The sequence below is a fragment of the Cricetulus griseus genome, assembly GCF_003668045.3.
Source record: "Cricetulus griseus strain 17A/GY chromosome 1 unlocalized genomic scaffold, alternate assembly CriGri-PICRH-1.0 chr1_0, whole genome shotgun sequence".
Lineage (NCBI taxonomy): Eukaryota > Metazoa > Chordata > Mammalia > Rodentia > Cricetidae > Cricetulus > Cricetulus griseus.
In genome coordinates, this window is record NW_023276806.1 from 135,573,782 (window position 1) to 135,588,290 (window position 14,509).

The window sequence follows — 14,509 nt, forward strand, 5'->3', positions numbered from 1 at the left end:
TGATACAAGAGTGAATGACATGGTTACAGTTTTACTTCAGAAACCACAGAAAGCTCACGGGCAGATTTTTAACTCATGTGTGGCCTTTTGTTTCAGATCTTTCTAGCAGTTGGGGCCAAATGGGTAACAGGTGTATTTAGTTAGGACACTTAAGGCTTGAGATCCTTACAGACCGAAGAAAGATAACTCCTGACAGAGAGGAGCCCTGTGTCTTAGGGTGCGGTGTTAATTTTCTCATGTACTATGGATGTTGTCTTAGTCAGAGTTGCTATTTCTGTGATGAAACACCATGACTGAAGTGAGTTGTGGGAGGAAAGAGTCTATTCACTTTACACTTCTACATCATAGTTCATCATCAAATGAATTCAGGACAAGAACTCAAACAGGGCTGTGGTAGGATATTATTTTAAGGGGTGAGACTTTTGTTTATGCTGCATTTGTTGAACTCTGTGAAGCTGTGATTCTTTGCTTGACTAAAACACCTGATGGTTTAATAAAGAGATGAACAGCTAATAGCAAGGCGGGAGCAAGGATGGGTGGGGCTGGCAGGCCGAGAGTCTAAATTGAAGGAGAAATGAGGAAGAGGAGAAAAGAGAGAACAAGGAGAGGAGGACATTAGGAGCCAGCTACACAGCAATCCATGGAGTAAGAGTAAGATTTACAGAAGTAAGAGAACAGGAAAAACCCAGAGGCAAAAGGTAGATGGGATAATTTTAGGTAAGAAAAGCTGGCTAGAAACAAGCCAAGCTAAGGCTAAGGAAAAGCCTCCATGTGTGATTCACTGGGGAGCTGGTGGCAGGTCCCCCCAAAGAGAAAAAAAAACATCTTACTACACAGGGCAGGATCCTGGAGGCAGGAACTGATGCAGAGGCCATGGAGGGGTGCTGCTTACTGGCTTGCTCCCCATGGCTTGCTCAGCCCTCTTTCTTATAGAACCCAGAACCATCAGCCCAGGGATGGCAGCACCCACACTCAATGACTAAGAAAATGCCCTGCAGACCTGCCTATAGCCAGATCTCACAGAGGCATTTTCTCAATTGAGGCTCCCTCCTGTTGAGTGACCCTAGTTTGTGTCAAGTTGACATAAAAACAGCTAGCACAGATGTCCAGATGGAGGAAGCCTGACAAGTGTTGCTCCAGGTCCGTATTATTGCTTCTCTCATGTTTCTCTCTGGTCCTAGTGGTACGATGCCCTCAAAGCAGTTGCCAGACTATCAACAGGGATCCCAAAGGAATGGAGGAGAAAGGTAAGTGGGCCCACAGGGCTAAAATGCAAAAGGACCATCATTCTGTCCATTCCAATGTCTGGGAAGTCAAAAGAATATTCTTCATTAATCATGTGCTGGGTATTTATTATTCGTGCCAGGTAATATTTGCTAGGGATGCAGCAGTGGAAACAACAGCAGATGGGATATTTGTTCCTCACAGGACTTACAGTGAATCAAATATGGTGTGCCACCCAGGGATAAGTGCTGTAGAGGGCTGGAAGCAGAGAAAGAAACGAGACTGTGGGAGAATAGGGATAAGGAGGTGGAATTTTATGTAGAAAGTGACATGTGAGTAGGGCCCTGAAGGAGGAAGTGAGCAGTCAGCTGCAGCTGCCTGAGGGAAGGCACTCAGTTCTCAGCTCTCAGTGAGAGCTACAGGGGAGGTTCATTGAGGAGGGGGGAGGCAATAGGGACAGGTCTAGAGACCATGTGAGTGGCTAGGTCATGAATGCCCTCCTAGGTTGTAGAAGCACTAGGGCTCTTCATTCTGTGTGTGTGTATGTGTGTGTGTGTGTGTGTGTGTGTGTGTGTGTGTGTGTGTGTGAGAGAGAGAGAGAGAGAGAGAGAGAGAGAGAGAGAGAGAGAGAGAGAGAGAGAGACAGAGAGAGACAGAGAGAGACAGAGAGACCGAGACAGACAGACAGAGACAGACAGACAGACAGACAGACAGACAGACAGAGACAGAGAGAGAACACGAACACTGGGAAGTTCCAAACTGGCTGGTCAGATGGGATACTCTGTTGCCTTGAGCATATGAGACATGAGGGTGCAAACCAGGAAACATGTGGACTCTAATACCGACAAGAACAGGACCAGTGTTGTGGTTCTTAGAGGCGGTGAGAGGGGTTAGATTCTGGATGTGTTTTGAAGGCTGAGCTGAGATGAATGCCCAATGGATTGAATACCAGACGTAAATGGGATGTCATAGGTGACCTGAAGATTTTGGCCCAAGTGGCTGGAAAGGGAGAGCTGCCGTTGGTGCAGACGGGAGGGACAGGTGTGTATGTCTGTGTGTATAATTGGAGTAGTGGTGGGTGGGGTAACTGATCTGACATCTGTTGCAGTTGAGATGCCCTATAGGTATCTAACACAAAGGTATCCAGTGGGCCTTTGAGCAGGGTTCTGATGCATAGAAGCTGGTTGCCAAGCTATGTTCAAATACATGAAATTTGAAATGTACTCGAAGGTTATTAATTTTAAAAATGCAATCTTAACATTGGAATTTGAACACAAGTGTTTCCTCAAGTGAATATTAATATGGATTTACCAAATTTGTTTTTCAGAATTAGATTTTCTTGGTCAGGTAAAGGAGTGAAAATACCTACTGACGCTTGAAAAAAAATTATTCATTCTGGGAATCCATCTGTCAGAATTGTGTGTGGGAGGAGGTTTAAGTCCTCTGTGGGGGAAAAAAAAAACATCCACGTGTGACCAAGTAGCTGTTGCCCAAGCAGGGAATGATTTAGGATTAAGCAAAAAACAAAAAACAAAAAAACAAAAAACAAAAACAAAAAACAAAAAGCCTCCCAAAACCAAAAAAAAAAAAAAAAAAACCCACAAGGTTATAGAATTATTCAGCCTATTCAATGAACCAAAATAAAATTTTCTTTTCTATGATTAGTTTGTTAGTTGGCACAGAGTAGGACCTCAACAAATATTTATTGCAAGAAAGAATGAAAGACCCTCCAGGGTTCCTTTTAACACGGCAAACCAGACTTGCATGTACGAGCTAGCCCTGACCTCGGAACAGTTCCTATCCCTTCCTGGATGTGATCCTAGTTTTCTAATAAAAGCAGGCATTCTGTTTCACTGATGTTCTCTATTTACTCGACCCTTTAGGTTTGGCTGACGTTGGCAGATCACTACTTGCACAGTATAGCCATCGACTGGGACAAAACCATGCGCTTCACTTTCAATGAGAGAAGCAATCCTGATGACGACTCTATGGGGATCCAGATAGTCAAGGTGACACTCATGAACTCCCCTTCCTGTTCAAATGCAGCAAAAAAGGAATCACAGAGCCAAACGTCTCCTAGACAGAGGGTCGAATGACCTCCGTGTCTGATCATCTACATATGATCTGCCCCTTTATCCCAGCACTTAGTAGCTTTTGTGTGGAGAACTTGACTGTGCCTTGCCTCATAAGTTTAAATGTTGCCAGAAAAAAAAAATTGAGAAAATATGGATGAGCTTCCATGCATATCTGATTGATCTAATTTTGTTACACAATAGGAGATTGAAGTTCCTTTTAATTTTCCTTAGTATAGGTCAGGGATACCAATTGTACTTTCAAATTAAAATCATTGGACCGAGCGATTTAGAGGAGGGTATATTTCGTATTAGAAATGTCTGGCTCTTATTAGAGCCTTTGCTAATCTAAATGTTAATTTATAGATAGTTGGGGTTGGCTGAGAGATCTTCGTTAAACCAGGTGGTTTGGTGTTCAGTTCAGGTCAGCTGTGGGGGCAGCTGTGGCTGTATGTCTTCATTGTTGCAGCTGATGCTGAGAGCCAACAATGCTGATTTCATTTGGTACCAGAATAATCATTGTACATAAGGCTCGGGCACGTGGGCTTTGATTTTGTGAGTGTTCCACAGTGGGATGCTAAGCTGGGATATGAAAAGGAAGGCTGTCTCATCTGCATTTTGGCCACCACAAGATGGCTAATGTGTTGGCACATTTAAATCCATTTTTTTTTTAAAGGGAGGAAGAACAAACTAAAACGAGCTACTTTCTGATCTAACTGGGTTTGTTTCAAACGAACATTTAAAAAAAAATCGTGGCATTGCACGTTGCATACTGAAACCCTTTGCATTATCCATGCTCTAATACGTTATTTGGAATTTCCGCATAAGACAAAACTTCATATTTGGAATAATCCCTTTCTGTTATGAGTTAAGGCAATGGATGCGGTTTCAAAAGGCATTATCTTATTTTATGTCTGTGGGTATTTTGTCAGCATGTATGCCTGTGTATCACTGCCATTCCTGGTACCTACTTGAGTCAGATAAGGGCAATGGATCCTTTGGAACTGTAGTTACAGACGGTTACAAACAGCATCTGGATGCTCAGAATTGGACCCGTGTCCTCTGGAAGAACAGCCAGAGCTCTTGACCTCTGAGCCAACTCTCCTCCGGCCCTGTTTCTTTTTGAAGCCGGATCTCACTATGTATCCCTGGATAGCCTAGAACTCACTATGTAGACCAGGCTAGCCTTAGAGTCAGAGAAATCCACCTGCCTCTGCTTCTGCCTCTGCCTCTTGAGTGCTGGGATTAAAGGGGTGCACGTCAGTAACTGGTTTAGGCAATGCACATTTTATAATCATATACAAATATATAAAAATTAATTGTTTTCATTGAAACAAATGCTCCATCAGGAAAATGATCTTCTCTCCTGAAAACCATGGTCATCTTGATAATTAAAGATATTAGCCCCATTGCACATTGAAGAGCAGCAGGTGTTACGGTCTGTATTGTAGAAATGTATAGCGTGATCTGCATAGGATAATGTCTCTGTACAACATAATGACTTTGCTGTTTTAATCTAGTCTTTAGTGTTATAGCTTTAGCAGATAAGCCTCACACCATATTTTGTTCAAAGGATTAATGTTAGCACCCCACATTACATGCTGAAATGGCTATGTATGCAAACATGACTAATGGACACCTTTAAAAAGGCTCTTGACTTACAGGAAATTGTAATGGAGTTTTGTTCATTGAGTACCTCTTTGTGTTGATTCTAGAAGCACTCTCAGAACATCTGCCTGACTAAAACATGTCTCTGTAACTCTTTCTCAGATGGCATAGTTGAAGGCAGTAGGAAAACACAATTCAAAAGAGTGTCCTGGCTCTCATTCAAATATAAATTCAAAATTCAATATCTAAGTTGATAAAGATGAAGGCAAAGTGAGGAAAGAACTTAAGATATATATATATATCTTATATAAAATAAAAATCTTATATATATAAAAAAATATATATATATTTTTTTTCCTGAGGAAGTATATTAGCAGTTCTTCTAGTCAGCTTTCAATCACAGTGACCAAGCTGTGAAAAATATCTGAGACAGTCAACTCATAAGGAGAAAAATCCATTTTGGCTCATTGTTTGAGAGGGTGTTTTGACACATTGTTTTGGGTCTGTGGTAGGCAGGCATCATGGTGGCATCAAGTGTGAGCAGAGGAGAAATACTGCTCACTTCATGAAGACCAGCAAAAGAGAGGGGGGGAGGGGAGGGGAGAGGAAGAGAGGAGAGAGGTTCTCAGTAGCCCCTTCAAGAGCATGGATCCAAACCATAGCAGGTGATAATTTTTAAAACTCCCCCCCCCCCTTAGGATCTGCATCGCACGGGCTGTAGCTCCTACTGCGGCCAGGAGGCTGAGCAGGACAGGGTGGTACTGAAGCGGGTGCTGTTGGCGTACGCCCGTTGGAACAAGAATGTGGGGTACTGCCAAGGCTTCAACATCCTAGCTGCTCTGATTCTGGAAGTGATGGAAGGCAACGAGGGGGATGCACTGAAAGTGAGTATCAAATTCAGACACAGGCAACTGGATGCCGAAGTTGGGACCCTAACTCTCTCCTTTGATGTCTCTCCCCTTCTAATCCCTTTGTAATTAATTACCTGTGGTGGAATTTCCCCAAGTTAAAGCCATGTCAGGTGACATGCCTTAGCCAGTTCAAGGGCCTATCGCTCTGGCTTTCATGATGGTGACCCTTTTGATCTTACTTGAAGGTTTGAATGTCAAGGGTGTTTGCTGAGTATGTTCAGCAGTTGTTGACAAGGCTGAATTCCTCACAGGCTGTTGAACTGAGTGAGGGGGGTCTCAGGTATTTGATGGTGATTGACTGGAGGCCTTTTAGTTTCTTGCCCTGTAAGGTCCCCCAGCCCAAACTGGTCAAAACATGACACCCTGTAAGATAGAAGAGGTTATATATTTGCAGCCAAATGTCCCCTGTGATTGCTGTTGTTTTTCCATTCCCATGGTCACCAGGTCAGTTTATACCTCAGGGGAAGGAGGACTTATAGAAGTGACTTTCAGGCCAGGGATATTGCTTGGGTGGTAGACGGCTGGCATAACCTTCACAAGATTCAGGTCCCAGCATTGCATAGACCCGGCATGCTAGTGTACTTCTGCAGTTCTGATATGTGGTGGAGGTGGAGGCAGGAGTGTCAGGAGGAGTTCAAGACCATACTCAGCTACATAATGACTTCAAGGCCAGGCCAAGCCACTTGAGACCCTGTTGACAGAGAGGGGCATGGCGCGCGCACACACACACACACACACACACACACACACAAGCAGAAGATGGAGACTCCTGGGGATCAGATTTGAAGTTGCCTGCCTAGCACACAGTTATGTTTAATCTGGTTGGACTGTCTTACTTGAATGTTTTAGTCTGGTCTTGGAGACAAAGTGGAGAGGAGGTAAGGAGATGTGTCTATGGGAGGTGTCTCCATGGAGAATGCTTATGACAGTAAATGGTGTCTTTGATGTCTAAGGCCTGTTGTAGTTGAAAGTAGTTCTGAAGACACTAGTGGTGTTAAGATTAGAGATCTGAATATGAGTGGGTAAGTCAGCCACTGTGAAGAGACTCCATGACTAAGGCAGCTATTATTAAAGAAAGCATTTAATTGGGGCTTGCTTGCTTATAGTTTCAGATGGTCAGTCCATGACCATCATGGCGGGGAGCATGGTGGCACGTAGGCCAGTGTTGTGCTAGAGTAGTAACTGAGAGCTTATATCCTAATCTGAGGTAAGGGAGGAAGGCAGCGAGGGAGAGGAAGGGAGGCAAAGAGGGAGAGGGAGGGGAGGCTGGTTTGAACTTTTGAAACCTCCAACAAGGCCACATCTCCTAATTCTTCCTAAACAGCCCACCAACTGGGAGCCAAACATCCAAATCTATGAGTCTATGGGGGCCATCTGAATTTTAAACCATCACAGAGTATACATGAAAAATGAAGCCTTGCACACATGGAGTGCACCATTGCCTCATTTGCTTAAGGCAGTGTGATTTTTCCAAGTCATAGCTGAACTCCAAACTGATGTTGACTGTAGCGTTTGTGACGTATGAGATTTAATCTTTGTATTCAAGCCTCCACCTGCTTGACTGTGGGGAATATCTTGGTGACATGGAAAAATAAACAAATGCTCCACCTGGTTTTATTCATATTGCTGTAGACTTAATTATAAACCCAGCCTGGAGTGCATACACCCTCTCACTTTTTCTGTTTATGTATTGAAGGCAATAGCTTCAAAGCTACCCGTTCATCTAAAAGGCAGCAGCGGCAGCTAGAGGGAAAGGCAGTGATGGGTCTGTGTGTGACTTGGGGATGCTTAAAATTCAGAAGCAATTTAGGCTGGGCGTGATGGTGCTCGCCTTTAATGCCAGCACTCAGGAGGCAGAGACAGGAGGATGTCTGTGAGTTTGAGGTTAGCCCAGTCCACAGCTTTAGTATTTGTTTTTCCTCAGGAATAGTTTGTGTGTCTGAAGTAGGAAGCATTCTGTTGAAAAGCTGGAATAAGTGTCTCAGAGTGGAGGCAGGATGAGAGCTCTAGGGGAGGTGTGTACGTGCCAGTCAGACCACAGAATGGATCAATAATCCTTGAGGGCTTAAAAACACAGAAAAAAGCCCGCCTGGGGTTTAGGGGTGGTGATGCACACCTTTAACCCCAGCACTTGGGAGGCAGAGGCAGGTTGATTTCTGTGAGTTTGAGGCCAACCTGGTCTACAGAGTGAGTTCTAGGACATCCAGGGCTGCACAGAGAAACTGTCTCAAACAAAACAAAACAAAACAAAACATATTGGGGCTTAAGGTTGGTGGTGAACACATTATAATCCAAGCACTTGGAAAATGGAGGCATGAGGATCAGGAGTTTTTTTTTTTTATTTAAATAATGACCTTACCTTTATTTTATGTGCTATGCCTACATGTATGTCTCTGTGAGGGTGTTGGATCCTCTGGAACTGGAGTTATAGACAATTGTGAGCCACCACCATGTGGTTGCTGGGAATTGAACTCAGAATCTTTGGTAGAGCAGTCAGTGCTCTTACTGACTGAGAAATCTCTCCAGCCAGAGGACCTGGAGTTTAAGGGCAGCCTTGGCTACGTAACAAGTCCAAAGTCAGATCCTGCTTAAAAAGAAAAAGTAGAAATAAAACCAATACTAAACAAAATAAGACCGAGAATGAGTTCAGCGCCATGAGATACCTCATGTGGTGACGCATGAGGACGTGTGGACCTTGGTAGATGCTGCCCAGGCAGAGGAAGCTGAGGTTCGTGAGGGGACCTTCCTGATGCCCAGGGAATGACTTACTGCAGGTCTGTGTTTTTCTAGCAGCTGTTTTAGCTTTTGCAAGATAAATGATGGGGGAAATCCATAAAAACAAGCCAGCTGCTTTTCCTCTTCCTCAGCAATTACCGCGCTTTTCCCTTTTAGCTGTTTTGTTTCGAAGTGTTCGTTAAAACTTTCAAGTGCTCCCGTTCCTTCTTCCTCATCTTAATCTATGATGTAATACTCCGTGTTTGGAATCCAGTCGTGGGTAGTGAGTGGGGGGGGGGCTGTCTCCTATGACTTCATATCAGAATTTGAGATGACATTAGACTGAAGATTTTATTGTGTCATAGAATGACTAGCATAATTGGGGTGAGAGAGATGGCTCAGATGTCAAAGAACAAAGTAACACAGTGGGTACAGCAGTTGAGACCCCCAGAATTCACATGAAAGTTGGACGGATGTGGTGGCCTGCCTGTCACTCCTGCATGTCAGAGGCAGAATCAGGCAGTCCCTAAGGGAACAAGCTAGCTAGTCAGACTAGTTACTCAGCCTCAATAAATGATGTGCAGAGTGATAGAAGAAGGTGCCCCGTGTCATCCTCGGCCCGTCATGTGTACTTGTACACGTGTAAACATGCATATACCACAGGTTCCCCATCACACATGCATATGCACAGATTTTACCAGCACAACTGAAGAATCTTTTGTAGCTTTAAAGAGGTCATAATTTCTTAATACAAATGGGTTAGGGCTGGGCTGCAGCTCCGGAGTGAAGTTGATTGCCTGGAATATGGGAGGCCAAGTAAAATGGGCCTCGGGTAGCCCAGGTGGCAATGAGTGCATCTTGAGGTCTGCCTTACTGTGGGCGTTTTACGACTGGCCAGCTCTTGGGATTTTCATATTGCTTAGTATATGGGTTAGGTCCTCAGCACCATAAATAAGTAAATCTATTTTCTCAGTGCTATATAACTTAGGTGAGAAGTGTAACAGTGTCAGATTATGACCTTTGAGTTTGTGTCCATTATTTTACCACCTCATCTTTTGATGACCCATGCCAGCCACAGCCGTCTGCTCTACTGTGAATCTGCTCTTCTGTGCTCTGACCCCATTCCCTCCTCCCTCTTCTGGTTCTCCCTCTGCAGGGACTAGGTGGACTTTTTTTTTTTTTTCTTTTCTTCCCTGTGGCTGAGCTTCTGCCTCTCAGGTGATCTGTTTACTTGGTAAGTCCTGTCCTAATATAACAAAGCTATGACTCCTTGGGCCTGCCCAACCTCTGTGGATGGCTGCAAAGGGATTTCTCCGGCATCTGCCCTGACATACAGAGATAAGACCTGACAAATAGAAGTAAAAAACCACAAGGGGGGAAAAATGGGCCCTTGGCAGGACTAAAAGGTAACTTCTTTTTTTAAAAATGGGTTTTGTGGGATCTTGAGACAGGGATTTCTCCACTAGCATACAGAGCAAGCTGTGGCTTGGGTCTTTGCTTTTCTGGTGTTCTGGGGAGCTGGAGTATCACACAGCATCAAACAGACTGGGAAAGGCTATGCACTGAACTGGTGTTTGCTTTGTTGGGTCATTTGAGTGGCTTTTGACATTTTAGAAAAGGCACCACAAGTACAGCGGTCAGAACAAAACGGTAATTTGAGGAGCTCATGTGACACAGCTATGAGAAGAACCAATTTTTAAAAAAAGTGTGCAAACAAAAACTAGCTAGGTTCTCTACAACTGGTGTCGGTCACTCTGATAGCCCAGGTGGCCATGAAGTGCATGCAGTGCATGGTGAGGCCTGCCTTATGTGGGTGTTTTACGACAGGCTAGCTCGTGGGATTTTTGTATCCAGGTTGTAAAACTGATGACATCAAGGAGCCAGGATCGAGGATCCTGCTGAATGCAGGGAGCTTGTGCTTCTCCATGAGGCCGAGGGTTGTGTAATCACAGCTACAGATGGGATGAACTCAGGTCTGGCAGTCCTTCTAGAAACTTTGCAGCACAGCTGACTTTGGGTTACTAAGCTAATTATGCCACCCGCTCCTTGCAGCAGGTGTAGGTGAGTCCTGAAATGGTTTCTGAGGCATTGGGAGGAATGTGTGCTTTGGTTAGCGTTTTTTGTCTGTTTGGATGTGCTTTTTCTTCTAGGAGTGTTGGGATCCTGGTAGATATGAAGCAGTCTTTTTACCTTCTTTTTTATAGATTATGATTTACCTGATCGATAAGGTACTTCCTGAGAGCTACTTTGTCAATAACCTTCGGGCACTGTCTGTGGATATGGCTGTCTTCAGAGACCTCTTGAGGATGAAGCTCCCCGAGCTGTCTCAGCACCTCGATGCCCTTCAGAGAACGGCAAACAAAGAGAGCGGAGGTGAGGACGGCTCACGGCTGTTACATTTCTGGAAGTATTCTGCTAGTCTGGTTCCACTCTACCTATGAGCTTAAGTTCTGGGTGGAAGCATAGGTTGCCAGGTATTTCTGTTTAGAGACTGCAGTGCCATCAAATACTTCCATTCTCATATATCAGACACAGAACTGAAAATATGTAGGGCCATGTGCTGAAACTTTGAATAGGCATGGGCAGGTGGTTGGGTGAGAGCCTAACCCTGAGCTGATTCCAGATCAGCAACTAATGGGGTCCGTTGAACTCTGCATGGAGACTGGTGCACATGCTTTCTGAGTCAGTTAAACTAAACTGGCACCAGTAGAACTTTGTTAAAACTAAGCTACAGGTGCAGGACAGTTAGGCACAGACATGACCTTGGCAGAAGCAATAAGGTTATAGAAGAGTGGCTCTGGAGGTCACTGGCTCCTCCTAGCTATAATGTGCCTACTTGGGGCACTTCCTCAACCATGTTCACTCTGAACGCCAGAAAGAATAGTCAGATATTTGCTGAGTGTCTGTGATTGCCAGTTACTGTGGTGGACTGCGCTTGAAGCCTGGCCTGCATCATTTAAAGCTGGGAACACAGGACTGGGGTTGCAGCTCAATGACGGTGCTTATCCAGTATGTGTCAAGACCCTAGGTTTGATCCCTTGTGCCACCACCACCAGAAAAAAAGGAGGTGAAATGAAATGATGGACGACACCATAAAGGATTTTGGTGCTGTTTTTGAGACACGGTCTCACTGTGTATCCCATGCTGGCCTCAGACTTAACAGAAATTCTCCTGCCTCAGCCTCTTGGTGCTGAAATTACCAGTTTGCACCAGCATGCCAGGCTATATTAACAGGTTTTGAAGGTCTAGTTGTTGTTAAAATACACTGGAGGTTTTTGAGACAGTCAAGTGCGTCTAATGATCTTCTTGTGTGGTTTGGTGGTACTATGACTATATTTTCATGGTGGTGGCAAACACAAGCTATTGAAATACATGTTTTTCCTCCAGTGCCTTTGTTCCTGATCACAATTACCTCAGAATCTAGTCTCCACACAAATATTTGTTCACAGGAGAGAAGAAAATGCCTTTTTCTTTGTTTTGTTTTTACTTATCTGTAGAAGGTTATATTATTGACAGCCATTGGAAGCATCCATCTAAAAATTTAATAGACAAATTTATAGTCAATCAGAGTGGGAAGGAGTGGTGAGCTTTTAGTGAATTCAGAAATTTCAAAATGGACTGGACCTTAGATCTGTCTTTAAAATTGTGTATCACTTAGTTCAAAATATCTTAAAGTTGTCTAACATCTAAATAATTTGGAACTTTTCCACTTTATTTTCTTTCTTTCAGTTGTGATAAGGGAATTATATAATTTAAGAGATAAGTAATTTATTAAATAATTTTAGTTATAATAGCTACATTTGAATTAAAGTAGGAACTATAAGATTTTGAAAGTCTGCTGGCATTTTTGTTTTTGTTTTTCATTTGGGTGGTGCTGAGGTTTGATCCTGGGTCTCTGAGGTGCCCGGTGAGCACTAGGTTACTACTGTTCTACACCCAGCCCTGGTGTTTGTTTTTGAGGTGATGCAATTGGTTGTTTTTACAATGTTTTGGTGAGGAGAACTTCCTCCTTAACTTTAAGAAGACTTCAATAAGTAGACCCAGATTTAGTTCAGGCAAAGATTTCTGAAGTATGGTGAAGAATTTATGATGCTCAAGTGTTCTTGGAGTTTTCTGTTAAAAATGTTTCTTCTAGAAACATGGGAGGGGGAAAAAGGAAGAAAGAATCGTTAAGGGATTTGACGAAAGCAGCCAGGAGGCAGCACTATTTGAGTAGGTGTGGAAGAAAGAACAGGCACTGTGCGTCTAACAGATTACAAGAATAGGACAGCTAATCGAGTAATCTCTGTTATATGTCATTACCCTTGGCCTGGACAGTTAGTATGTGTTTCTTGCTTAATGCTACTTTTGCTGGTTGTAGGTCTAAATTTATGTATGTTTTTACCTTTCCTTCTCCTGGACTATACTTGACATTTGTTATCATTGTATACAGTTCTTGTATTAGGTTTAAAACTCTCTTATTTAGAAAAAAAGGGGAAATGTAGTGGCATTTTGTTCCGCCAATAGACTTGGGGTAAGGGCCTTAGGATGTGGCCTATAAGGGAGAGTAGGGTTTCACTTGGGCTCTCTCTTGGGTTGTTGTCTGAGCATCCTGTATTGCATACAAACCCTGTGCCTCCAGGGGCAGAAGACCAAAGTGGTTATTGTGTGAGAGCTCCCTAAATAAATATCTGCTATTCTGTGTTCGGGTGTCTGTGGACTTCCTTTAACCTGCCTTCACAACATTCTGGAGGACTTCTGTTTTGTTTTGTTTCAGGTGGATATGAGCCCCCGCTCACCAACGTCTTCACAATGCAGTGGTTTCTCACTCTCTTCGCCACATGCCTCCCTAACCACACGGTTTTGAAGATCTGGGACTCAGTTTTCTTTGAAGGTTCAGAGATCATCCTGAGGGTGTCACTGGCCATCTGGGCAAAACTGGGAGAGTAAGTGTTAGCTGTACTCTGGCTCTAGCTGCCTTTGGGCTCTTCAGTGTAGAGCATCATTTGACTCCTTGGATTCTCTGGGAGAAAGGGAATCTAGTCAGGGATGGCAGGCTTCCTCCAGATCCTCTCCAAAGTATCTGACCATCCTCAGAGACTTTCCAGACAAGCCCATGGAAGAGGAAAGTGACACAGCTAGAGAAGAAACTGCTGTTTCTGGAAAGAAATAGGCAGACTTGCTGGAATACATTACAGTTGGCATTCTTTTCCCTTCCCTTCCCTTCCCTTCCCTTCCCTTCCCTTCCCTTCCCTTCCCTTCCCTTCCCTTCCCTTCCCTTCCCTTCCTTCCCCCTTTCCTTCCCTTTCCTTCCCCTTCCCCTCCCCTTCCTTCCTTCCTTCCTTTTTTTTTTTTTTTTTTTTTGAGACAGAGTTTTATCTAGCATAGGCTGGCCTCTACTCGCTATGAGAAGGAGAATGGCCTTCCACTCTCCACCCCTCCTCCCCAGGCTCTACCTCCCAAATGCTAGGACTATAGGTGCATGTCACTATACCTGGCTCTTTGGTTATTTATGAATCTTTGTAATTTACTTTGTTCTACCTTCGGAGCTGTGATCAAATTAAATGATGTTCCCTACGCAAAGTATACCTGTGCTTGTTACAGTCAGTAGGAGGTACATTTATGCTTGTCCAGTCAGAAGGAGGTGTATTTATTCTTGTCCAGTCAGAAGGAGGTGTGCCTGTGCCTGTATAGTCAGAAGGAGGTGTGCCTGTGCCAGTATAGTCAGAAGGAGGTGTGCCTGTTCCTCTAGAGTCAGTAGGAGGTGTGTCTATGCTTTTATAGTGAGTAGTACTATACCATGTGCTTCTCCGTTCATGAGGAACTACTTAGACTGTTCAAATCTGGTTCTGCCAGAGCATAACACCAACCAGACTTCACTTACCCCTTCCTAGTATCGAGAAAGATGGCACTTTCTGCTCTTTTATTGCCAACTTAAAAAAGCAGAGAAATTTATAGAGAATGACTTGAGTAGGCATCCATGATAACATGTCAGAAAAC

General features: G+C 43.9%; 1 protein-coding gene across 3 annotated transcripts in view; it reads left to right on the plus strand.

Moving 5' to 3' along the window:
• Tbc1d30 (TBC1 domain family member 30) overlaps positions 1 to 14,509 on the plus strand; it is a 70,083-nt gene that overhangs the window by 36,818 nt on the left and 18,756 nt on the right. For all 3 annotated transcript variants that reach the window (XM_027392304.2, XM_027392306.2, XM_035451995.1), the window contains 5 exons: positions 1,182 to 1,247; positions 3,108 to 3,233; positions 5,603 to 5,788; positions 10,735 to 10,903; positions 13,287 to 13,455. In XM_027392304.2, the coding sequence (XP_027248105.1) occupies positions 1,182 to 1,247; positions 3,108 to 3,233; positions 5,603 to 5,788; positions 10,735 to 10,903; positions 13,287 to 13,455 (716 nt within the window). The remainder of the gene's footprint in view (positions 1 to 1,181; positions 1,248 to 3,107; positions 3,234 to 5,602; positions 5,789 to 10,734; positions 10,904 to 13,286; positions 13,456 to 14,509) is intronic.